The sequence below is a fragment of the Megascapheus bottae genome, chromosome 17 (assembly GCF_031878675.1).
Source record: "Megascapheus bottae isolate mThoBot1 chromosome 17, mThoBot2.hap1, whole genome shotgun sequence".
Taxonomy (NCBI): Eukaryota; Metazoa; Chordata; class Mammalia; order Rodentia; family Geomyidae; genus Megascapheus; species Megascapheus bottae.
The window spans coordinates 1,088,665-1,112,973 of NC_143525.1; the positions used below are offsets into that span (position 1 = coordinate 1,088,665).

General features: G+C 52.8%; 1 protein-coding gene across 1 annotated transcript; it reads left to right on the forward strand.

Annotated features, from left to right (window-relative positions):
• The first annotated feature begins 5,151 nt into the window (after nt 1–5,151).
• Smtnl2 (smoothelin like 2) lies at nt 5,152–23,434 on the forward strand. The gene is made up of 8 exons (XM_090349343.1): nt 5,152–5,566; nt 11,076–11,169; nt 11,303–11,533; nt 11,953–12,028; nt 12,750–12,929; nt 13,953–14,070; nt 14,931–15,082; nt 21,847–23,434. Exons 1-8 carry the CDS (start codon nt 5,177–5,179, stop codon nt 21,971–21,973), a joined length of 1,368 nt encoding a protein of 455 aa, XP_090205469.1. The 5' UTR covers nt 5,152–5,176; the 3' UTR covers nt 21,974–23,434.
• The last annotated feature ends 875 nt before the right edge of the window (nt 23,435–24,309 follow it).

The window sequence follows — 24,309 nt, forward strand, 5'->3', positions numbered from 1 at the left end:
GTGTGTGTTGCCAGTCTTGGGGCTTGAACTCAGGGCCTGGGCATTGTCCTTGAGCTTTCTTAGGGCTAAGACTCTACTACTTGAACCACAGTACCACTTCTGGCTTTTTCCGTGTATGTGGTACCAAGGAATTGAACCCAGGGCTTCATGCATTCTAAGAGAGCACTCTGCCAGTAGGCCACACTCCGGCCTTGTTTGTGTTTTGTGTGTGAGTTTTTTATATGAGGTTTGTTCTGCTACTGAGCCTTGAATTCAGGGACCTCACATTCTTACTTGGTGTTTCTCTCTCTCTCTCTCTCTCTCTCTCTCTCTCTCTCTCTCTCTCTCTCTCTCTCTCTCTCTCTCTCTCAACTCATTGCTGGTACTCTACCACTTGAACCACATGTCTACTTCTAGCATTTTTGCTGCCTAATAGGACATTTCTGCCTAGAATGGCTTTGAACCTCAGTCCTCAGATCTCAGCCTCCTGAGTAGCATGAGCAAATGGCAACTAGCCAGCTTGTATCTTCCCTAGCGGTTTTTTTTTTTTTTTTTTCACCAGTCCTGGGGCTTGCACTCAGAGCCTGAGCACTGTCCTTGGGTTTTTTTCCTCAAGGCTAGCACTCTGCTACTTGAGCCATTTCTGGCTTTTTTCCACGTATATGGTGCTGAGAAATTGAACCCGGGTCTTCGTGCATGCTAGGCAAGCACTCTACTACTAGGCCAAACTCCTAGCCCCCACAGTGGGGTTTTAAGGGAGCCCCTTCAAGCTTAGAAAGCAGCTATCACTTCTGACCCTCAATGAGACACTGCTGAGATCCCTACAGACAGTTCCAAGAGGCCCTACATCTAACAGTTTCTTTAATGCCCCATCTCTTGGTGTTGAAGCTAGAACTGAGGGCCTGGAGCTGTCCTTTAGCATTTTTATCCAAGGATGGAGCTCAACCTCTTGAGCCATCCCTCACTTGAGGATTTTTTTTTTGTCAGTCCTGGGCTTGAGCTCAGGGCCTGAGCACTGTCCTTGGACTTTCTCAAGGCTAGAGCTCTACCACTTGAGCCTCAGCACCACTTCTGGCTTTTTCTATATATGTGGTGCCAAGGAATTGAACCCGGATCTTCGTGCATGCTAGGCAAGCACTTTAACCACTAGGCCCAACTCCCGGCCCCAGAGGATTTTGGGTGGCTAATCAGAGATAAGAGTCACAGACTTTCCTGCCTGAGCTGACACTGAACTGTGCGCGATCCTCAAATCTCAGCCTCCTGATATGTTCATCCATATCATCAGCCAATAAGTAGAAAGGACATAATATCTATGCCTTCTCATCCAATACAGATTTGGGATATGTGGTTAGCGAGGTACAGGTGGCTCATATCTAGAATCCTATGATTTGAAGATCATGGTAAATAGCTACCCTGGGCAGAAAAGTCCAGGATATTTTTTACCTCCAATTAATCAGCTAAAAGCCAGAAGTAGAGCTGTGACTTGTATCAGAGCACTAAACCCTAGTTCAAGCCCTGGTACTGGCACACAAAAACATGTGTGTTTGAAAAAAACCTGGCTGGATCCTAGGTTCGAGTCCTGCCTTTGCAGGCCTAGCTGAGTTATCTTGGGCCATTTACTGCCCATCAGGACTTCAGTTTCCCTGTGTTTGCAACTCCCCTGGCACTGTGGCTTTGGCCTGGCAAGGGTTTGATTTTGTGAGGGTCTGGCTGGGGGGACTTGTGATGGCTTGTCTACTCCCCCGCCCTGGGATAAGTGGGGGGCCAGCAGGCAGCAATGGGGTCAGAGCTGGGTGAGGGGGAGCTGGAGGGGCAGGCGCCAAACCCCCCAGGACGTGGTGGGCGGTCAGCAGTACTAGTTCTGACCTCAGTGCTGGTGAATGTGGAGGAGTGCGGCCAGGCCCATCAACCCGCACCTCCCTTGCAGCCTGGTACTGGGCAGGCGCGGCTGGACAGGGTGGGGGTGGGTCTGTCAGGAAAAGGCCAAGATGAGCCAGGGGCAGAGAGCAGAGCTTAAGCCTCCCATTGTTTATCTTGTAGCCAGCCAGGGGGTGGGGTTCTTGTCCCGCTTTCCTCCCACCTCACGATTGCCCTCTCCCTCTTTTCTTTCTTCCTCTCCTCTGATGCTCTTCCTCCCTGTCCTGGTGTCTCTCCTTTTTGCCCAGGCTCAGCTCCAGCTGTTGACTCAGTGGTCTGACTCGAGGAGGGAAAGGAGCCAGGGGGATGGTTTGAATCTTGTACCATCTGCCTTCCTAGACCCCAAAGGGAACCTCCATGCCTGTCCTTCACTAAGTCTGGACTTCAGCCAGGTCCTCACACAGCCCTTCCTAAATACTGCCATGGAGATCCAGGCGGTGACCTGGGCTGCACCCCCGCCCCCTTCTACTGGTCCAGGTATCTCCCAGGTGTGCAACAGCTGTCCAGGTCCTCCTAAGACTTCTCTCTCTTCCTGGATTCTGCAGAGGAAAAGACTAGGTTTTTGACTAAAACTCAGTGTTTTCTTTTTTTCTTTTTTGGTCATGGCGCTTGAACCCTTGTCACGGGCACTGTCCTTGAGCTCTTCAGCTAAGGCTCCCCCCCTACCCCTTGAGCCACAGCACCACTTCTGGTCTTCTGCTGGTTAATTGGAGATAAGAGTCTCATGGATTTTAGTTCCCCGGGCTGGCTTTGAACCTTGATCCTCAGATCTCAGCCTCCTGAGTAGCTAGGATGACAGACCACTGCACCTGGCTTCAGGAATACTTTGGTTGTTGTTGTTTTTGTTTTTCTTCAGGCTCTTGTGCTCAGACAATAGATATGCACTGCCCAGGGTAAAAGCAGCCAGAGGTCTCTCTCAAGGTCTCCATTAAAGATTCCACCCGGAGAAAGAATGAGGGGAGCGGTTTGGCTCACTGTCTAGACAGCTACTTGGAATATGCACGTGCACCCACACACACATACAATATTGCATGCCTCTTGGCACTTGACTTTCTCATGAAATAATTGCTGGAAAGCTCCTTGCATTAGGTAACCCAGTGTTCCTTCCTGTCCCCGCTGTGGGGAGCCGGTCCATCTGTTAGGCTGATCCAGCCCCTCTGGGGAGGGAAGGCTAGTCTAGGAGGGTCTGTGGGCTCCAGATATACCTGGAAGCTGAATGCTGCCATGGGAACAAGCCTCTTAGCCTTCGACTTTGTGAAGACCATCTGGCTGTGTCTGCTCAGCCTCCCAGCCTACTTCAAGCCCAGGAAAGGGAAGGCTAATTAGGAAAGCCTTTTGGTACAAAGGGATAAGATGTTCTTATTTTGATTTTAAATCTGTTTTATTACAACATCCATCATCCTAAAGTAATATGTGCTTCCTTCTTGACTCTTTCTTTCTTCCTTTCTTTCCCTTTTGCCAGTTCTGGGACTTAAACTCAGGGCCTGAGCACTGTCCTTGTGTTTTCTCGAGGCCAAAGCTCTACCACTTGAGCCACAGCACCACTTCCAGCTTTTTCTATGTAGCAAGGAATCGAATCTAGATCTTTGTGCATGCTAGGTAAACACTCTATCTCTGGGCCAAACTGCCAGCCCTGCCATTTTCTTATGTTGGGTTGGGTTTTTTGGGGGGAAGGGAGAGGTGGCTGGAATGGGGAGCACTATCTAGGATTAAGAATATGAAGCATTAGGGGTGGGAGTGTTGCCTAGTGGTAGAGTGCTTTCCTAGCATACATGAAGCCCTGGGTTCGATTCCTCGGTACCACATACACAGAAAGTGGCACTGTGGCTCAAGTGGCAGAGCACTAGCCTTGAGCAAAAAGTGTCCAAGGACAGTGCCGAGTCCCTGAGTCCAAGACCCAGGACTGGTTAAAAAAATGACAAAGCATTAAAGGGAATAAAGAATGGGGTCGCCACCGGTGGGTAGACATTAGTGCCATGGGGAGGGTAGGTCGTGTGTCCAAAGTGTGCTTGGCAGTATCTGGACATTCTTCCTTAAACACGCCCTTTCCTCACAGCCACCCTCAGCCTCTATTTATTGATTGATTTTTGGTAAGTTGTGGGTTTGAGCTCAGGGCCTACAGGCTGTCCTTGAGCTTTATCATTCAAGACTAGGGCTGCACCACTTTGAGCCACAGAGCCACTTCTGGTTTTCTGGTGGTTACCTGGAGATGAAAAGTCTCATGGACTTTCCTGCCAAGGCTGGCTTTGAACCATGATCCTCAGATCTCAGCCTCCAGAGTAGCTAGGATGACAGGTGTGAGCCACCAGTGCCCACAGTGAGGTCCCATGATGAGTGAGCTGGATCCCTTATTGAGAAGAGTGTGTAACTATCCTGTGGCCGCTGGACACCAGTCCTACCTACTTGGGTGGTTGAGATCTGGGGATCCAGTTTGGAATCCAGCCACAGCAGAAAAATCCATGAGACTCTGATGTCCAATTAGCTAGCAAAAAGCCAGAAGTGGAGATGTGGCTCACACGGTAGAGCACTGTCTGCATGCAGGAGCCGGAGCCTCTGAGTTCAAGCCCCGACACAGGTACTGGTTCTGTCTCGTTCTACTCCCTCGTCCCCCTCACCCCTCGCTGCAGAGCAGGACGAAGGGGGAAGGAAGGCCCATAGTTGCAGAGACTGGCCAGGGACTTCACCATCTGTCTCCTCTCTGGGGTCTTTTAACAGGTGCAAGAAATCCCAGGCGAAGGTCTCGCTGGGGAGGGGAGTGTGTGTATGTGAGACCCCGATGCCGCTGCGGCTGCGCTCCAGGGGATCTGAACCGTGCACATGCCCAGTCCAACAGGCCCCGTGCCCGGCCCCGTGCTCGGCCCTCGGCTGTGGTCCTGGAGTGCAGGTCCGCCGGCCGGCCGGAGCCTTCTCCCGGTGAGCGCGCACAGCCTCCGCCCCCACCGGCGGGTCTCGGGAGGCTCAGCACCCTTGGAGAGGAGGGAGGGGGCGAGTTCCACCTCGGCTTCCTCGGCCTCGCACGTCCCACTCGGGTCTCAGAGACGGGTGGGGCGGGACGGCTGCAGGCGGGCTGGGTGAGTCCGGGGTCCGGCTCGGCTCCGCCCCGAGGCCCCGCCCCCGGCCCCGCCCCCTCTCTGCGCCCAGTCCCCGGACTCGCGGGCTCGCCCCGCCCCGCCCCCGGGGCTAAGCCCGACGCCGAGGGCCCCGCGCCGCACTGAGCGGCGGAGCTCGGATTCCGTCGGTCCCGCGGCCGGCTTTCCCGCTTGGCGCGCCCCGCTCCGCCATGGAGCCGACCCCGGATGCGGAGGAGGCGCGCGGCGTGCGCGAGGCGCTGGGCCGCTACGAGGCGGCCCTGGAGGGCGCGGTGCGCGCGCTGCACGAGGACATGCAGGGGCTGCAGCGCGGCGTGGAGCGGCGCGTGGCCGAGGCGCTGCGCCTGGCCGCCCCCTTGGCGCGCACCGTGGCCGAGCTGCAGCGGGACAACCAGCGGCTGCAGGCGCAGCTCGAGCGCTTGACGCGCCAGGTGGAGGCGCTGGGCCTGGCGACCGGGATGTCCCCGGCGCCCTGCACCTCCAGCCCCCCGCCCGCGGCCGGGGCTCCGGATCGCGCGCCTCGTCTGGGCACCGCTCGCTTCGCCAGCCACGCCACCTTCTCGCTGTCTGGCCGTAGTCCGGTGAGTCTGGGGGCGAATGCCGGTGCGCGTGCCCAGTGCCTGGGCGCCCCGCCGGTGTGCGCTCGCTGCGGTCCTCCGGGCCCCGATTGGTGCCTCTGCCTGTTGCTGGGATTCGGAAATGGGGGTCCCATTACTGCAGTGTCCGATAAGGCCGCAGAAGCAACTGTGTAGTCCCGTCCTTCCCTTCTTTGCACCTGTCTGGCGCCCCCTCCTCTCCTTTCTTAGGAGCCGGGTCCTGTGTGCTGAGCAGAACATTTTTTCCCTCCCCTCCCCCGACCCCGTCTAACATCGTAAGAGCTCGAAGGCTGAGTACTGAATTCTGCCCTGCCTGGGGCCTCATCCACATGTTGGAATGGGTCAGCACCCCTTCCACCCCCTCCCATCCCAGTCCAGCCCCTCCATCTCCACGCACAGGCCTCCTTGCTTCACCCAGGCCTGACCACTCAGGTTATAGATTAACCCGGATTGAGAACTCAAGCCCCTGTGTGGGAATGGGGGTGGGTGGGTTAAGGGGTGCAGTCTGGTAGAGGGTGCTGAGCAGCTGCATTTAGGAACTGACATTCCAGGGTGGGAGCAAATCCTTTACCGTGAAGGGAGAGAGAGGAACTGGCCTTAACCAGTGTCTAGATTTCTGGGGTCAGTGGCTGGCCAGAGGCTGGTGTGGACCAGTCTGAGCCTCCCTCAGGGTGGCAGGGCCTGGTTAGAATGCTTCCATGGTGTGTGCTGTAGCCCTTAGGAGGGGGATGGTCCATCTTGACCAGCTGTGTGCTTCACTGCCCTTGGTTTCTGGGGTGGCCCACCGAGGGTCCCACGGAGCTCCAGGCTGAGCAGTGCTAACACTTTGGACAGATGTTGGTTCCAAACATGGCAGACCCTTCCAAGTGGATAACCAAAGAGGGCTTGTGCTGGGGCCTGGGGCTTGCTGCTGTTAGCACATGCAGCTCAGAATAGCTGTAAATTAGATCTGGCCAGGGAGGAGCCTCCAGGCGTGGGAGTGGAGGCTGAATTATGAAGGCTGCCTGGCTGCTTTGACCTGGATGCAGAACCCCTGAGATATCAGGCTCCATCTGAAGTGTCCGGAGAACATACTGAGGAGTATCCCATGAGTGTGACAGTCTATATGCTCCTGGAGTAAAATCACCACTGTGAGCTCATAGTGCTTACTAAGCAATGTCATTGGTTTCTGACGTTTTATTTTAACACACATTTGCTTCTTATTTGCACAAGGAAACAGCTGTCTGAGCACTTAAGAAAAATAATCTCAGAATTGTGTACACACACACACACACACACACACACACACACACACACACCTTTCCAGTTGGGGCTTTTTTCCTCCCAGTGGGAATTCGCCATTATTCATCCAGGCTAAATTATCACTCTTGGTTAGAGCTGAGGGAAGGGTCAAGGTGCTGTGCTCAGGGAGGACTGACGGGCAGAGAGGGAATGGAGGTGAGCTACTTAGCTGTGAGGGACCAAGGAGGAAAGATGGGTCTGAGCTAGAGCTGGGTATTTGATGGTGCCGTTTGGATAGGGGATTTAGAGGAGGAATCAGCTGGCAGGGACTTTGGCCTTGAGAATGGAGGCAAAGAAAAGAGCCTTGCCCTGGGGAACCATTGGATTGCAGTCTGGCCAGGTTAGGCCCATCTTCATGGGACCGTGAGCCATCTAGGTGAAGTTGTCCCAGGCAGGTAGACTCATGGGTCTTGGGGAGGGGGGGAGGTCCAGAGCGTGGTGAAAGCTAGAGGTGAGGAGTTGAGCACAGCTGTCAGCCCAGGTCATAGACAAGGTGTGGCCTTGGGCGTAATTGCAGAGAGAGAGCCCTGGGAAGAGGCAGAAGAGTTCAAAGAAACAAAAACCAGGCCAAAGAACTTCCAGGGCTGAAGAGATTCCAGAGGGCCCATTAAGAAACCCAGAGAGGGGGCTGGGAATGTGGCTTAGTGGTGGAGTGCTTGCCTAACATGCATGAAGCCCTGGGCTCGATTCCTCAGTACCACACACAGAGAAAAAGCTGGAAGTGACACTTTGGCTCAAGAGAGTTGCTAGCCTTAAGCACAGAGAGGCTCGGGGATAGAGCCCAGGCCTTGAGTTCAAACCCTAGGACTAACACACACACACACACACACACACACACACACACACACACACAATCCAGAGCAGAAAACTTCTAGAAGAGATTTGGGACCTGTTGGGACCAAGGATAGAGGCCCAGTATGGGTAGGTTGAGTATTTCAGGAAGGCCCCAGAAGTGTTAAGAGACAAACAGAGCCAAATGTTATGAGTAAGGGATGGACCAGAGGCTGTGCCACCTCAAGCCCTGGCTCCCTGGGCCTGGGGCAGCTCCCAGGGACTCAGCCCCAGAGCCCTGGTCAGCTTACCATCACAGGAGCACCAGCACATGCTCCGAGCTGGCTTCTTCTGGTGAAGGAGGCCCCGTGAGCCCTGGGCACGCTCCAGCTTCCCAGCTGTGACCAGCAAACGGCCTGTGATCAGGATTCGTCACAAGCCAGGAATCAGGGCTTTTTGGCCAAACTGGCTTGTGGGTGATGGACAGGAACAAAGCCGGTGTTTGGATACTGGTTGCTGTGGCATGGATCTGGGTATGAGAGCCTCATGGGGTGCCCACAAGCTGGTGGTTTGTGGTTGGCCTCATAGAAGCTGGTGTTCTGCCTACCCTGGAGCTGGGTAGACCTCAGCGTATAAATGTGCCCTGATCGCTGTACTTCTGAGTGCACAGACCTTGAACTTGCTATAGCGGGGGTCAGCATGGGACTGGCTGGTACAGAGGATGCTTAGGGGAGCTGGAGGATAGCAGAGGGAGGGGAATGATTGGGGAAGCGTCCCAGCAGGAGGCCTGAGTCCCTGGAGTAGACAGATTCTTCAGGGGCATCTCCTGTTAGCCAGGACTTAATTTCAAGGGAGATTGGCCTACCCCTCCTGCACCTCATGTACTGAACGGACTGAGTAGTTTGTGCCCGAGTGACCTGGTTAATGAAACTACTGTTGCTGTTATCTGGCCCAGAGGAGGGAAGAGAGGGCCTTCGAGCCCCAGCAAGGAGTGGAGGTCTGATGCCTGAGGTCAGGCCCAGCCTCAGGACTAAGAGCCTGGCCCAGAATTGTTCCCTGGAAATGTTATCCTCAGCTAAGCTGGAGCCACTTGGTCCCCCCGGCCAGGCGGTACAATCCCTCAGGAGCCACTGCCAGGAGCTCAGTGTCAGAGGCCTGACCATGAGAGAAACCAGACTCAGCTTATCTGCCTGCCTTTCCCAGAGGCAGTGTGATAAGGGAGTTGGATGCTTTGGGGAGAAGCTTGGATTGAGACCTTTAAAGCTGTGTCAAGCGTTGAGCACACACATGGACAAAAGTCCCAGGACACGCTTCCGGAACCCACAAAAATATTCACAAGTCTCCTCAGGGAGGTTGACTTTTTCCTGCCTCACCTGAGACCCCTTAGCAGTAATCCAGATGCTATGGAGGGGTAGGACTTCATTCCCGTCTGCCCCTCTGCATCATGGGGGAGGCGGGGCCTTCAACATGCAGTGACAGGCATGGGGGGACCCCTCACTGACACCTACATTCCTGGGAAAAAAATGATTTCGACATCAACATGTACCTCTGAGGCCGCCTGGACCTGTGAAACCCGTTGGACCAGAGTGGGATGGGTGAGGGGACGTGGAGACCCCAGAGAAGAGAGGTGCAGGTGACACTGGGAGCTGGGCTTCTGGCTGAACTGACTGGTTTTCTTCCAGTTACTCACTGGGCTTCAGACTTCTAGGGTTGCCTGCCCCACTCCTTTATGCAAGGGTCCTGTGGTCTTGAGATTGGGTGGGCTTGCCTCCTCTTGTCCACTCTCCTGAAGTTGAGGCCCTGCCTGGGTCCTGTCTTCTGTCACCTCCCCAGAGCCCCACCCTGCGGCTGAGCCCTCCTCTCCAGTCTGGCGCAGTGGGCTTTCAGTGGAGAAACCCCTGAGACCCCTTTCTTGGCTGTCCTCCCATGGCCAGGATGTGGGCAGCTGGAGAAATGTCTGCAGTCCAGCCTGCTGGCTCCTCCCCCTGTGTCTCTCCAGCATGCCTCTGGTTCTGTTTCTACAGCCATTGCCAGAGACCTCTCCTTAGCTAAACACAATGGACATGTGTCCCAGCCCATCTTGACCGCCTTGTCCCTGACCTCAGACCACCTTTGGACATGTTGACGTTCCTGTTTCTTCCCTCCCTGGCCTTGTCCTCTCTTGCTGGATTTCTCCCTATCTTGTTGGTTGCTGCTTCCTGATGTGGCAGCCTTTCCCTGACCTCCTGACCCAGGCTTACGGGTCTGTGCGAGCTGGGACTGTTTGCACCAGCTTTCCTTTTATACTCACATTCACATAGCCAGCTACCACCTCAATCCTACACCCATCTCATCTAAAAGGAATATCCCCAAGCCTCACCAAGCCTCAGCATCCTTCTGTTTGTTCACCCTTTTATCCAGGTTCCTTTTCCCCCAGAGCTCTTGCATCCTTGCCCTTGACCCTTCCACATCCATGTACCGTGTCTCCTCCTCACATCTCCACCAGGGCCTGTGGAGTTGACTTGCCACTTGCTCTCCTCCTTGCACACAACTCTGGCTGGCATCTGAAGTGTGTGTCTAAATACACGTTGTCCGGGAAGCTAGGAGACCAGGAAAATATTTTAAAGATGTCTGGAGAAGAGGCATAGCCAACCCTTCAAGCCACACACCTTGGGCTGTTACCAAAGTCTGGTTAGGATCTTCTTCTGGCTCCTCTGGTCACACTGCCTTGTTGGGAGGGGGCAGAATCCAGGGAGAGGAAGGCATGTCCTCTGGCCATTATCCTAGCTGTTTTCCCTGGGCAACCCTGGCAAGAGCAAGTCTCCTCTGAACCTCAGGTTCTATCTGAGAGATGGGCCTGATAAGTTTAGTAGATATTCAAATAGCGCTTTCCTCCCTTTCTGTGGTTCGCAGACTCAGAGGGGACACTGTCACACCGTGGGCTGGCTCTTCGGCCAGAATCCCACCCCCTGCTTTAGTCTTTGTTCTCTCTGCTTGCTTCCTGCTGGCCTCACCCCTGGCAGGATAGAGGGGTGGCAAGAATGTGACCAGGCCCTGTACCCTGGAAGAATCTAGTATCCAGGGCAAAGGTCTACTCCTGGGTAGGCAGCCATGCTGACGGAGAGGAGCAGGGGCCAGGCTTTCCTGCCCTGTTGTCTGGCTCAGCCTGCAGTGAGGAATGGAGTTACCTAACTCACTGCTTCAGTCACAACCCTGCAGCGCCACCTCTGTCTTCTGCTTTATTGGGCTCTGGGATGAACTCAGTAGAGGTGTTTGTCCATCTGACTGGCGGACCACCAGAATGGGTTCCATTCCAGTTTGCTCCTGACTTTGGCTGGCACTACCCTTCCTGGAGCTGTGTGTGTGTGTGTGTGTGTGTCCAGCCAGAACCAAGAGGAGCTTTAGGAAATGGTTTTGCGGTGGGCCCCAGAATAAGGTCTCAGTGGTGCTGGTGTCTCTGCAGAGTGTGGAACATGAAGAAGTCAATGAGCCAGAGACAAGGCGAGCCTCAAATTCCTGCATCATGGAAAACGGACACCAGCCAGCTACAGGTAGGGGCCAAAGGAGGCCTCTGGGTACCTTGGGGAGGTGGGAGGAGGAGGCTCAGGAGATGTGAAGCCTTCTAGAGGTTCCGAGGGCTCTGCGGCCTCCACCACTGACCTTGCCTCTTGGGTCCCATGTCTGTTCCAGGCCCAGGTGAAGGACTCCCAGAGGCTGCGCAGACCTCAGAGTCCCCCAGGCCTCGTCCTCTGAGCCTCTCCTTGCGGCTGCCTCACCAGCCCGTCACGGCTGTCACCCGCATCTCAGAGAAGTTCTCTGGAGAGACATCTGCTGCAGCTCTGTCACCCACATCCGCTGCCACCCTAGGTTTCAGCCCTAGTCCCAGCGAGGCCACTTCCCTGTGGACCCCCAGTCCCATTGGTACGAGCAGGCTGGGGTCGGCAGGAGATTCTGCCATCCATCTGTCTTGTCAAAAGGGACCTGCACTTTCCAGACACGTCGTGAATTGGGACTTCCGGCCCTGCGGCACCCCCCAGGGCTGATATGGCTCGAGTCCTGTGGTTTGAGGCAGTGTTTTGCTGGCCACAAAGCACAGGAAGCCCTGGGCTCTGTGGGCAGTGTGGAAGAAGGACAGTTACAGTGTTGATGGCACGGCTCTATGTCCCCATTCCCGCTTCTCTTTGACTTTGCCAGGGCAGGGCCAGCTTCGCCCAGCTTCTTGCTGGTCCGCAGAGGGAGGCTGGGTAGATGAGGTCAGGCCCGGTCAGAGGAAAGGAGGCTGAAGCCAGCCCTGTGTGAGAAGCCAAATGTGATCTTTCTGATCTGCCTTCGTCCCACAGAGAAGAGTTCCTCGTTCACAAGGTCATTGTCAAGCTCTGGGTATGGGGCAGTGGCAGCCGGCAAGCACAAGGACAGGTGAGAGTCAGTTTCATTTCTCTGTGGACCAAGTCAGTGAAAGGTCGCAGGTGTGTCTGGCAAGGTTCAGCTTCCACAGGAGACACGCAGGCAGAGGCACCTTCCTCTTGCTCTTCCTCCAAGCTTCCTGCCACGGGCTGAGCCGTGCCTGGAGAGGCCGGGGGTGGGGGTGGGGGGAGGGGGAGGGGGCTCTGTGTGATGCAGGTCTTCTTCAGGATTGTGGGTGAACTGCTAGGCTCACCAGGAATGGGTGGTGGGTGGCAAGCTTAGCTTTTGTTTTTTTTCCCCATTAATAATAAAAGGAGAATTGTGGCTTCTTGGATGATTGTTCTAGGTGGAGGACAAAGGGGGGGTCTTATGGTGGTGGGGGAGGGGGGCTCAGTGCTGGTGGTCGGTGGAGAGGGTTTCCCTTCTCCTCTCCAGGCATTGATACCCACCAGGGGTTGCTTGTGCTTAGAGTGGGAGGGCGGGCACTCTTCCTCTTACTTGGGCCAGCCAGCCGGGCAGGCTGCAGAGAGCAGCTCTGTTCAGAAAACCTGCCAAGCAAGTTGGGGCCTGCAGCAGGTGGGCTTTGCCTGCTGGCTGCTCTGCTCTCTGTGTCACGGTGCAGAATGTCTGCCTCGCTCAGGCTCAGTGCTGGCTCTTCAACTCCCGCACAGGAGCTAGGGATAGTAGTGTCTGTGTCCGGGTGTCTGAATTGGTGCTTCTCTCCTGTCCCCAGCCCTCTGTTGGTGACACCACCCCAGTCACCCCCATCCCCGCAGCCGCCAGCCATAACTCAGACTCCTCGCCAAGGGGAGCGTCGCCGGGAGCTGGTGAGGTCTCAGACGCTGCCCCGCACTTCCGGAGCGCAGGCCCGGAAGACACTGTTTGAAAAATGGGAGCACGACACAGCTAACAAGTATGGACTTGGACACCTAGGTCTTGGGGGACCTGGGCGGGCGGGGTCTGGTGGTATCGCAAAGCAAACATCCCTGCTGGTCCCTAAGATCAGATCTCAATGCCACGAGACTGTTGTACAGGTTAGAGAGCTTCAGTGGTTGGGAAGAGAAGGCTGTGTGGCCAGAAGCCAGGCTAGGCCTAGTGAGAACCCCCCTCCGCCCGCCTCCATACAGAGGCCCGAAGGTTTCCTGCATCCCCAGTGGTCTCAAGTAACTGCTATGCCTGAATTCCTTGGGGCTTGTTGCTCCTTTGTTTTCTAGGCAAGATCAGGGAGCCTAGCAGAGTGCTGGAGTGTCTGGCTGAAGCTGGGTTGGCCTAGATATGGAGCTAGAGTCTCGTTGTGAGTGCCTGGTATGGTTGCCTGCCATTGAGGCTATGCATCAGGCTTGTAAGACAATGATGGCTAACAACCAGTCCCTACTTGGCTTTAATGAGGGAGTCAGACCCAAGAAGTCCCCACTGACCCAGCAACTTGACGTTGGATGTTAAGAAGTATCCTTGAGGGGCTGGGAGTTTGGCCTAGCGGTAGAGTGCTTGCCTAGCATGCACAAAGACTCAGGTTCGATTTCTTGGTATCACATACATAGAAAAGTTCAAGTGGTAGAGCTGTAGCCTTGAGAAAGTCCAAGGACAGTGCTCAGACCCTGAGTTCAGTTCCCAGGACTGGAAAAAAAAAAAAAAAAAGTATTCTTGGGCTAGGAAAGTGTCACCAGGAAGAGACCCCACTTCAGAAGTAGTATGGGATGGAAGTGAGGGGGGGGTCTAGGCAGAGGAGAGGGGACCATCCAGCTCAAGTCCTCTCTCCTACTTCCTGCTACGTGACAGATGTGGGGTGCTGGGCAGCTGGAAGGGGCTGATGGTCCTGCCAGACCCCCTGTGAGGAGCTGTATGGCTGGTATGCAGCGCCATGTTCCAACCTAATCCAGTGTTTCCCTGGCAAGCAGACTAGAGGTATAGCAGCATGCCTGCCCTTTCTCCTCAGGGGCAAAGGGGAGACGCGGGCCAAGTTGAAGCGGTCACAGAGCTTCGGCGTGGCCAGCGCCAGCAGCATCAAGCAGATCCTGCTCGAGTGGTGTCGCAGCAAGACTCTGGGCTACCAGGTGAGTCGTGGCCCAAGCAGACCAGGCCCTGCCCCTTCCTTGCCAGCCACCTGACTGGGCAAGGGCTGGAGGCTGGAGGGAGGGGCAGGAACCAGAGAGCTAGTGTCCGTCTAGCACAGGTCTCTAGTCACCTGTCACATGTCCTTAGACATTCTCAGAATTGGGGTCTGGGAGTTTGGCCTAGTGGTAGAGTGCTTGCTTAGCATGCACGAAGACCCGGGGTTCAATTCCTCAGTACCACATACATAGAAAAAGCTGGGAGTGGTGCAGTGCTCAAGTGGTAGAGCTCTAGCCTTGAGAAAGCCCAAGTGTTCAGGCCCTGAGTTCAAGCCCCAGGTCTGGCAAAAAAAGAAAGAAAGAAATTCTCAGAATTAACTGGGTACTCACTGGTGGCTGACGCCTATAATCCTAGCTACTCAGGCAGCTATAACATGAGGAGCACAATTCAAAGCCACCCTGGGCAGACAAATCCCTGAGACTCTTAATCTCTGATTAACCAGTGGAAAAGCCTGAAGTGGAGGTGTGGCTTGTGTGGTAGAGTACGAGCCTTGAGTGGAAAAAGCCAAGTAAGAGTTTGAGGCCCTGATTTCAAGCCCCAGTACTTGCACATGCATGTGAACACACACACACACACACACACACACACACACACACACACACACACACACACACACAGAACACTCAGAATTGGGATCTGGGATCTCCATGCAGACTCATCTTAGGGGGTGAGGTCTGGTTGCTGAGTGGAGTTGGATGGCGGATTTTGAGGAGGAGCTGGGAGAATCTGCCTGCCTGTGGGGTTGAATTGGACGAGAGGGGCAGGGGCTCTGGAATCCCACTGACTTTTCTCCTGCTTGCAGCATGTGGACCTGCAAAACTTCTCCTCCAGCTGGAGTGATGGGATGGCCTTCTGCGCCCTCGTGCACTCGTTCTTCCCCGACGCCTTCGACTACAACTCCCTGAGCCCCACACAGCGTCAGAAGAATTTTGAGCTGGCCTTTACCATGGCTGAGTGAGTAGAACAGGCCCTGAAACCTCCCAGCCCGGGAGCACAGCTCTGCCCTGTATGGGGCCTTCTGGTCTGTTTCCTCCTTGCACAGATCAAGGCCTGGTGCTGAATTTACCTAGGACTCACCACCCCCTCGGCCTTGCCTACCCACTTTATTCCATTGCTGGCCCAACTGCTTGGCCCCAGTCTCCTCCTTCACCAAGGCCCCTGAGTTGGGCCAGAGAAGGAATCGAGCCAGCTTGGCTCCTGATCTGTGCTTGTTACTGGAAGCTCATCTGGAGCCAAAGGGACGTTTTCTGGAGCATCAGCACTGGCTGTGGGGACAGAATCAACCCTCTCCCTGTAGGCTCTTGGCCTGGGGTTTTAGCATCTGGGGCTGCTGTTTTGTTGTCTCCAATGATGCATTCAGACTCAGTCCCTTTGGGGTCATCGACCTCCTTGTATACTTTATAAGCCTTCTCTTTCTTGGCAGCTTGGGCTAAGTTGTCATCTTGATAGCAGAAACAGCTTTGGATGAGAGTGTTACGCAATGAGCCAGACAGTGGCGGAATCTTGCCAAGTGTCGCAGGGAGATGTGGGGAGAGGGTGGCCCACAGGAGGAGGCACAGCTGCTCAAAAGTCAGGAATGGCCATCGTCCAAAGCGAGACTGTTAGAATGTAGAGGGTCGGGGCTCCCACATAGGCTCCCCAAGACCCATCCCAGCTGGGGAGGGTGAAGCTTGAGTCACTGCCAACTCAGCTTCTTGGCCACTTTGGTCACCCTTAGCCCTGGATCCAGCTGGGTTATGGCAGGGATTGCAGGGCGGGGTGGGGGGGGCAGCTCCAGGCCCCCGGTTTGCAAGGAGCACAGAGCTTCTGGACAGCTAGAACCAAGAGCGATTCTGGACTGTGCTTTCCCAGCAAGGGGTTTGAGTTCTCAGAAGCCAGCAGGTTCTTAAGCAGTTGTTTCTTTGATTTCCAACCTGGGGGGAGGCGGGGCCTGATCCAGGCTTTGCCTCCTCCTCTCCAGAGCCAACAACAGGGTGAAATCCTTACATGGCCTCCCTGTGGCCTGAGCCTGCTCCCAGTGGGAGGGAGGCAGGCTCAAAGGGGGTCTCCACAATATGTTCTGGCTTTTTTTTTTGCTGACTCGGGTGGGTGGGGAGGGGTGTCTGAGGCACGCCTGTGTGGGGAGCTTGTTCAGAGCTTGGGATGTGCCTCTCCTGATGAGTCATCTATGAGATTACTGCTCAGGAGGAGGGAGCAGGCTTGGGGTGGGGGTGGGGGGCTCCCCGGGGGCCTCTTGGGGAAAACAGCCTCTTGAATCTCTTAGTTTCAGAGACAGGATAGAAAAGGGTTTAAGAAAGCTCAGGAACACCTGCTTGAGGACATTGGCTAGTAGTATTTGAGGTTTGCCAGCAACATCTGGGCAATCACACCGGACTGTTGAACTCCTCAACAAGCGCTCTGCAGGCTGAAGGGAGAACCAAGAAAGGCAGGGGGGTTTTATTTTATCTGTTGTGGGGCTTGAACTCAGAACCTGGGCACTGTCCCTGAGCTCTCCTGCTCAAGACTAGTGCTCTACCACTTTGAGCCACAGCACCGTCTCTGGTTTTCTGGAGATAATAGTCTCACAGACTTTCCTGTCCAGGCTGGCTTTGAACCCCGATCCTCAGATCTCAGGCCTCCTGAGTAGCTTAGGGTTACAAGCGTGAGCCACTGGCTCCCAGCCACAATATATTCTTACATCCCTGGTTCCCAAACCATGCATCTGGAACTCTTTCTAGAATGGTCTGTGAGCAAGGGCCTTTGGAGGCACAAAGATTCATTTGGGGTGAAAGTTGTGTGTGTGTGTGTGTGTGTGTGTGTGTGTGTGTGTGCGTGTGTGCGCTGCCCACATCCCCATTTGATTTCTGGGCTCAGAGATTCCTTGTGGCCTAATCTGTGTGAGTGATGTGGTGCTGACAGCCGCATGAGCTTCCCCTGCCTGACAGGTGTTCGGTGCTTGGAACGAGGCTGGACCCATCCCTTTTATGGAAGGGGCTGAGTGGGGCGGCAGCCTGACCCTTGTTTATCTTTTTTTCCCCATCTCTAAGCAGAGCCAGAGCACAGGACGTGCGGCCCGAGGCTTCCCGCTTGCCCTGTATGGAATGTGGCCCGCTCTCCGGTTACCCTCAGCAGAAGGAGCTTGAAGGCTATTTGTAGTGTCCATGTGTCTCTGTCTAAAACCAGATGGGAGGCAGCAGTCCGAGCTCTGGCATCCTGGACCACATTTAGAGCAGGCTTTAAAAAAAATAAAAATAACACTCTCCTACCCCTCCTTTGTGTCTCTTACAGGCTATCGCAGGCAACCAAAGATGACAAGACCTAGGGAGACCTGAAAGTTCATGACAGGAGGCTGTGGTTACCCCTGGTTCTAGCTGTATGCTGGCATGGAAGTGCTTTTTTTTTTCCTTTTCATGTAGTTTGAGTTATTTAAACACAAGCTTGGATCATTTGTACAAAGACAGTTTTATTTTATTTTTTTAAAAATGTATATAGCAAGGAGACCTCTACTGTTTTGGTGAAAGTCAATACGGAGAGCTGATAGCTCATGCCTGTAATCGTAGTTACTCAGGAGACTGAGCTGAGGATCGAAGTTTGAAGTCAGCCTGGGCAGAAAAGTCTGTGACCTTCAATGCCTATTAATTAACAAAAAGCCAAAAGTGGAGGTTTGTCTTAAGTGGTAGAGTGCCAGCCTTGAATGAAAAAAAGGACACGTAGGGCCCTGAGTTCAAGACCCAGTATACACACACACACACACACACACACACACACACACACACACAAGGGTGGCTATCACTTCTCTTGGATCCTATTTGAGTTCTGTCCAGCCTGTGGCTGTAGGCTCTAGGAATAGTGTCACCATGGCCTCTGAGTCCCGTGTATTTGTGTATTTTGTTCTTTCTTGTGCGCGCGCGTGCGTGTGCGTGTGCGTGTGTGTGTGTGTGTGTGTGTGTGTGTGTGTGTGTGTGTGTGTGTGCATGTATGCATGCATGCATGCATGCTGGTACTGGGGCTTGCACTTAGGCCTTATTCAGAAAAGGCCTGCTTGGCTTTTGCTGCTGGCATTCTATCACTTGAGCCACACCTCTACTTCAAGCGTTTTGCTGATGAATTGAAGTGAAGAGTCTCATGGACTCCACTGGGTGGTTTCAAACCTCTCATTGTCAGGTCTCAGCCTCCTAAGTAGCTAAGACTCTAGATGTGAGCCACCAGCATCCACCTGGAAGAGAAAAAAAATTGATCAAGAACACTATAGGATCCATAGGCAGAAAGTGCAAAGAGGCAAAGATAGTTTAAGCAACCTAAAGAGTAGCTTTTCTCTTGGTCACTGACTTCTTCAGAGGGGCCAGCGAGGTCCTTGAAGGGCCTTTTAGAACCCTTTCCCTTGACAGAAGGCTGGCTTCTGATCAGGCGGTATGGACGGTAATGTTTGAGTTCTCTTCCAAAGCTGGGGTACAGTTAGCCATGACGTCCAGGCAGGAAGGGAGAGGAAAAGGCACTCTCTCTGTGAGCTGAGTGACAGGCTACCCATGGCAAGGGATGGTTCTAGAAGGTACAGCTTGCATGCCTGCCCTGGTGCAGGCCAGACTTCCCTGACACCGAGCCTTGATCTGGCAGGTGCCAGGGAGAGAGGATGCTTGCTCGTGGGCCAAGTGCACTCTTACCCTTGGAGCCTCTTTGTTCCCTTACACAGCTGCCTGCTCCAGCCTTGGGGGAGCAGGAGTGGGGGACTGGATCCGGGACAAGTGTCTCCATTTCGCGTTGACATTTGGTTTCTGATAGAAGGCCTGGCACCTGCCCAACACTACAGAGCAGGGCCTGGGGGAGGGGGGGTGTAATGTTACACTCTTTGTCTCTGGGGCACACGGCCTGGGGAGCTACCCTGTGCCATGTTCTGGAAGAGTGGACAGTGTGGCGCATGCTGAACTTGCTGCCAGCTTTAGGGTGGGCCTGAGGTGGCTTGTGGGGCTCCCCTCTTGCTAGGCTTACTGGGGAACCAGGCATGTAAGAACATATTGTGGCTGGGCGCCAGTGGCTCACGCCTGTCATCCTAGCTACTCAGGAGGCTGAGAGCTGAAGATCACAATTTGAAGTCAGCCTGGGCAGGAAAGTCCCTGAGACCCTTATTTCCAATTAACCCCCAAAAGGCAGAAGTGGAGCTGTGACTCAAGTGGTTAAAGCACGAGCCTTGCGCAAAAAAGCTCAGAGACAGTGCCCAGTCCCTGAATACAAGCTGCAGGATTGATTGTGTGTGTGTGTGTGTGTGTGTGTATGTGTGTGTGTGCGCGCGCGCGTAGTTTCAAAATTTATTTAGTTAAGTTTTGGTGGTACTGGGGATTGAACAAGTATTCTGTGCAAGTATTCTACTGTTTGAGCTAAGTTCCCTAGCGCCCTCATTTTAATTTTGTTTTGTTTTATTTAGACACATGTAGCCTAGGTTAGCCTTGAACTCACTATCCTCCAGCCTCTGCCTCCACAGTGCCTGGATGCAGGTGTCATCTCTGTGCCAGGCCCTTAGGTTATTTATAATGTCTAATATAATATAAGTGCCGAATAAATATCCTACTGGATTTGGGGAATAAAGGGAAGAAAACTGAATGTATCTGTTTGGTACAAGTGCAGTATTTTTCCCCCTTATTTTCAACCCAAGTTTGAAGCCAGAAGTAGGACTGTGACTCAAGTGGTAGAGTACTAGCCTTTAGTACAGAGAGGCTCAGGGACAGAGCCCAGGCCCTGAGTTCAAACCCCAAGACTGCCCCTCCCCCAAAAAAGTGTTTAAAAATACTGTTGTAGCCAGGAGCGGTGGCTCAGGCCTGTAATCCTAGCTATTTAGGAGGCTGAGATCTGAGGATCAAGGTTCAAAGCCAGCACAAAAGGACCTGAGACTCTTATCTCCAATTAACCTCTAGAAAATGGACACTGAGGCTTGGCTCAAGGGTAAAGTGGTAGCCTTGAGGTGAAGAGCTCAGGGACAGTGCCCAGGCCTAGGGGTAGGGTGGTAGCTTTGAGCTAAAGAGCTCAGGGACAGAGCGCTCAGGCCGAGTTCAAGCCCATGACACCCCCCCCACACACACACAAAATACTGTTGCAGAAGGCAAATTTATATTTTCTTTTTTTCTTTTTTTGCCAGTCCTGGGCTTGAGCTCAGGGCCTGAACACTGGCCTTGGACTTTCTCAAGGCTAGAGCTCTACCACTTGAGCCTCAGCACCACTTCTGGCTTTTTTCTATGTATGTGGTACCGAGGAATCGAACCCAGGTCTTCATGCATGCTAGGCAAGCACTTTAACCATTAGGCCAAACTCCCGGCCTATATTTTCTTTATATATATATATATTTTTATTTTATTTTATTTTTTATTTTTTTTGTCGGTCTTGGGGCTTAAACTCAGGGCCTGAGTGCTATCCTTGGGCTTTTTCAAGGTTAGAGCTCTATCATTTGAGCCATAACACCATTTCCAGCTTTTTTCTTTTTCTTTTTTTTTGCCAGTCCTAGGGCTTGAACTCAGGGCCCAGGCACTGTCCTTGGACACTTTTTGCTCAAGGCTAACGCTCTACCACCTGAACTACAGCACCACTTCTGGCTTTTTCAGTGTATGTGGTTCCAGGGAATTGAACCCAGGGCTTTGTGCATGCTAGGCAAGCACATTACCACTAGACTATGCTTTTGGCCCAGCATTTTTTTTTGCCAGTCCTGGGCTTGAGCTCAGGGCCTGAGCACTGTCCTTGGTCTTTTTCAAGGCTAGAGCTCTACCACTTGAGCCTCAGCACCACTTCTGGCTTTTTTCTATGTATGTGGTTCCGAGGAATTGAACCCAGGTCTTCGTGCATGCTAGGCAAGCATTCTACCACTAGGCCAAACTCCCGACCTCTATTTATATTTATTTTAATAGTTCATGCTCATTTTCCATATAATACTGATATTACAATACATATTCTCATGCATTTAAATTGTGTGTGTGTGTGTGTGTATGTGTGTGAGAGAGAGAGAGAGAGAGAGAGAGAGAGAGAGAGAGAGAGAGAGACCGACCAGTCCTGGGGTTTTAGCTCAGGGAACTGTCCCTGGGGTTTTTTTTTTTTTTTTTTTGGTTCAAGGCTAGAACTGTACTTTAGTGGGGGGTGAGGGTGGGGGGAGGGAAATGGGTACCAAGACATGTGAAAGGGTATCAATGTATGTGAATTAATGCACCTTCTATCTGGCAAATATCATGTAACCCTTTTACTAATTACAATAAAAAAAAAATTAAAAAAAAAAAAAGAACTGTACTTTAGCCATAGCTCTACTTCCGGCTTTTTGGTGGTTAATTGGAGATTAGAGGCTCAGGGATTTTCCTGCCTCAGGTGGCTTCCAACTCAGATCTCAGCCTCCTGAGTGGCTCGGATTGCAGGTGTAAGCACACTGCACAGATAGTGTCTCTCCAGGTTTTCTTTTTCTTATTTTTGCCAGTCCTGGGGACTGAACTCAGAGCCTGAGCACTGTCCTTGGACTTTCTCAAGGCTAGAGCTCTACCACTTGAGCCTCAGCACCACTTCTGGCTTTTCTATGTATGTGGTACCGAGGAATTGAACCTGGGTCTTCATGCATGCTAGGCAAGCACTCTACCACTAGGCCACACTCCTGGCTCCTCTCCAGGTTTTCGTGGGGCCATTTGAACTCCTTGTTGGTGTATGCCAAACACTTCCAGCTCCATGCTGGGTTCTGTGGCATGGTACCCTGAGTTGTGATGGCTGCTTCTGTGTTTCAGGAATCTGGCCAACTGCGAACGCCTCATTGAAGTGGAGGACATGATGGTGATGGGCCGCAAGCCAGACCCTATGTGTGTCTTCACCTACGTCCAGTCGCTCTACAATCACCTGCGTCGCTTTGAGTGAAAGCCTGGCAGACTGTGAGGCTGCCAGGTTCCCTGGGCCAGGACGACCTCCCCCTACCCCCTCAAGAAGAGCTGCCTGAGGATGACCCTTCTTCTGGAAGAAGAGTGCCTGGGGTGTGAGCTAACCCTGGATCCTGGGACGGGCCTCTGGTGCCCTACACCAGCTGTGTACTGAGCCGACAGCCCTGTCACAGCCAAGGGCTTGAAGGAAAAGGAAAAACTCCCCAAGAGAGACATTGGTGCTAAGTAATATTTTTGTTTTAAATCAAAATACTCAGTGTTTTCTCCTTCCTCACACTATTGTAGGTTCCTCTCCTCCTTCCCTCTGGGCCACAGGCAGGAAACAGAGACTGCTTCCTCAGCAGCGAAACAAGGAAGAGCCAAGACTGGGGAAGACACAGTTGAATCACACCCAGGTCCTGGGTAGAGGATGACCTGCAGTGGAGAAGCTCTTGCTAGGTCCCAAAGCGCTTCTGTCCTTTCCAGTGGTCCCAGTAGTGTTTAGATACAGGCTCTCTGGATGGTAACACAGTAGACAGACCCATTGGGTTGAGGATTTCTTTCTTTTTTCTTCCTTTTCCTCCCTCCCTCCTTCCCTTTCTCATTTTATTTCTTTCTTACGCCTGTACTGGGCCTTGAATTTAGAGCTTGGGTACTATCTCTTCACTTTTTCTTTCAGGGCTAGTGCTCTACCATATCACCTATAGCTCTATTTTTAGCTTTAAAAAAATTGGAGATAAAGGTCTCATAGACTTTCTTACCTGGGTTAGCTTTGAATCACAATCTTTAGATTTCAGCCCCAGCTTAGCTAAGATTACAGGTGTGAGACACCAGTGCCTTGATTATGCTGTGAGTTCTTTAGTCACATAATTTTTTTTTTTCTGTCCTTTTGCCAGGGGGCAGGGGAGTGGGAGGAGAGAAGGAAAGGATTTACTGCAGATATTTATAAAAAGTAATCCCAAGCCTATCTCAGTGGCTCATACCTGTAATCCTAGCTACTCAGGAGGTTGAGATCTGAGGATCGCAGTTTAAAGTCAGCCTGGACACTAAAGTTCGTGAGATTCTTAACGATGTAGCTCCAGGGATAGGGTAGTAACCTTGAGCTGAAAAGCTCAGGGTCATCACCAAGGCCCAGAGTTCAAGCCTCATAACTGGGGAAAAACTAAAAAAGGAATTTCAGAGGAACTGTTGACCCACCTGTATATATGTCAAATGTTGCTTGGAATTTGAGAATTTTGTTTGGGAGGTAAGGGTTCTGTGAAGCAAACACTTTGCACATGTTCAAATGAAGATCTACTTAAATCACACAGTTAATTCTTTGTGTATTTAAACCATTTGCCTGGGAAGTTGAAAACTGTCTCTCCCGTGTCACCCACAGAGTCCATGTGCAAGGACTGTGAACAGAAAGTCTCCCCTTGTGGAAAAAAAGTGGCCTGAGATTTTGAAGTGGTCGTTTTCTTTTCTTTTTGCTTCAGTGCTGGGGCTAGAACCCAGGCTCTTATGAATGCTAGGCAAGCACTCTGCCATTAAGTTACCCCAGCTAGTTGGCTGACCTTTTTGATGGAGGCTCACACCAAGGGGCAGTGGTTTAATTTCTGTTGATGGTAAGATTTTAATAGAAATGTCTTGCAATTCTATGGGGCTGAAAATATGGTTTAGTGGGAGAGTGCTTGCTTAGCATGCATGAAACCCGTGGGTTCGATTCCTCAGTACCACATAAACATAAAAAGCCGGAGTGGTGCTATGGGATAGTGTTAGCCTTGAGCACAGAGAGACCCAAGGACAGAACCCAGGCCTTGAATTCAAGCCCTAGGACCAGCAAATCACTAACTCAATAAATAAAACTCCAGCCATTAGCTTCTTGATACCCAAGAGTCATTTTATAATTAAATCTGGTTTTAGCCATGATGTTCTTAAAAAACAAAACAAAACAAAAACCCCTTTAAGGAGCCAATATGGAGTGGTGGGGGGGGCAGGGGGGGCTGGGGACCAGGGCTGGGCCTGCAGAGAGCAGAGCAGCTGAGTCAGTGGATCTGTTTGATCAGGCTGCGGTGCTGCACCTTGATTTGGACTCATTCCCATGCTAGCTCTTGGCTTGCTTGTAGGCCTGGGGGAGATGAGCCCTATTATTAGCAGAGACACATACTGCAGCTTAGGATTTCAGCCCTAAAGCCAATGTGGGCACACAAGGGCTCTATAAAAAGCCAGTGTGTGTGAGACCGAGTACTCACACATGCTGAATGGAAATCTCCTGTGCTGCAGATGCAGCCCTGCTCTCCACATATGAAATCACAGCAGACACTGACAGCACAGGGAACGAGCTGTCTTATACCTTAG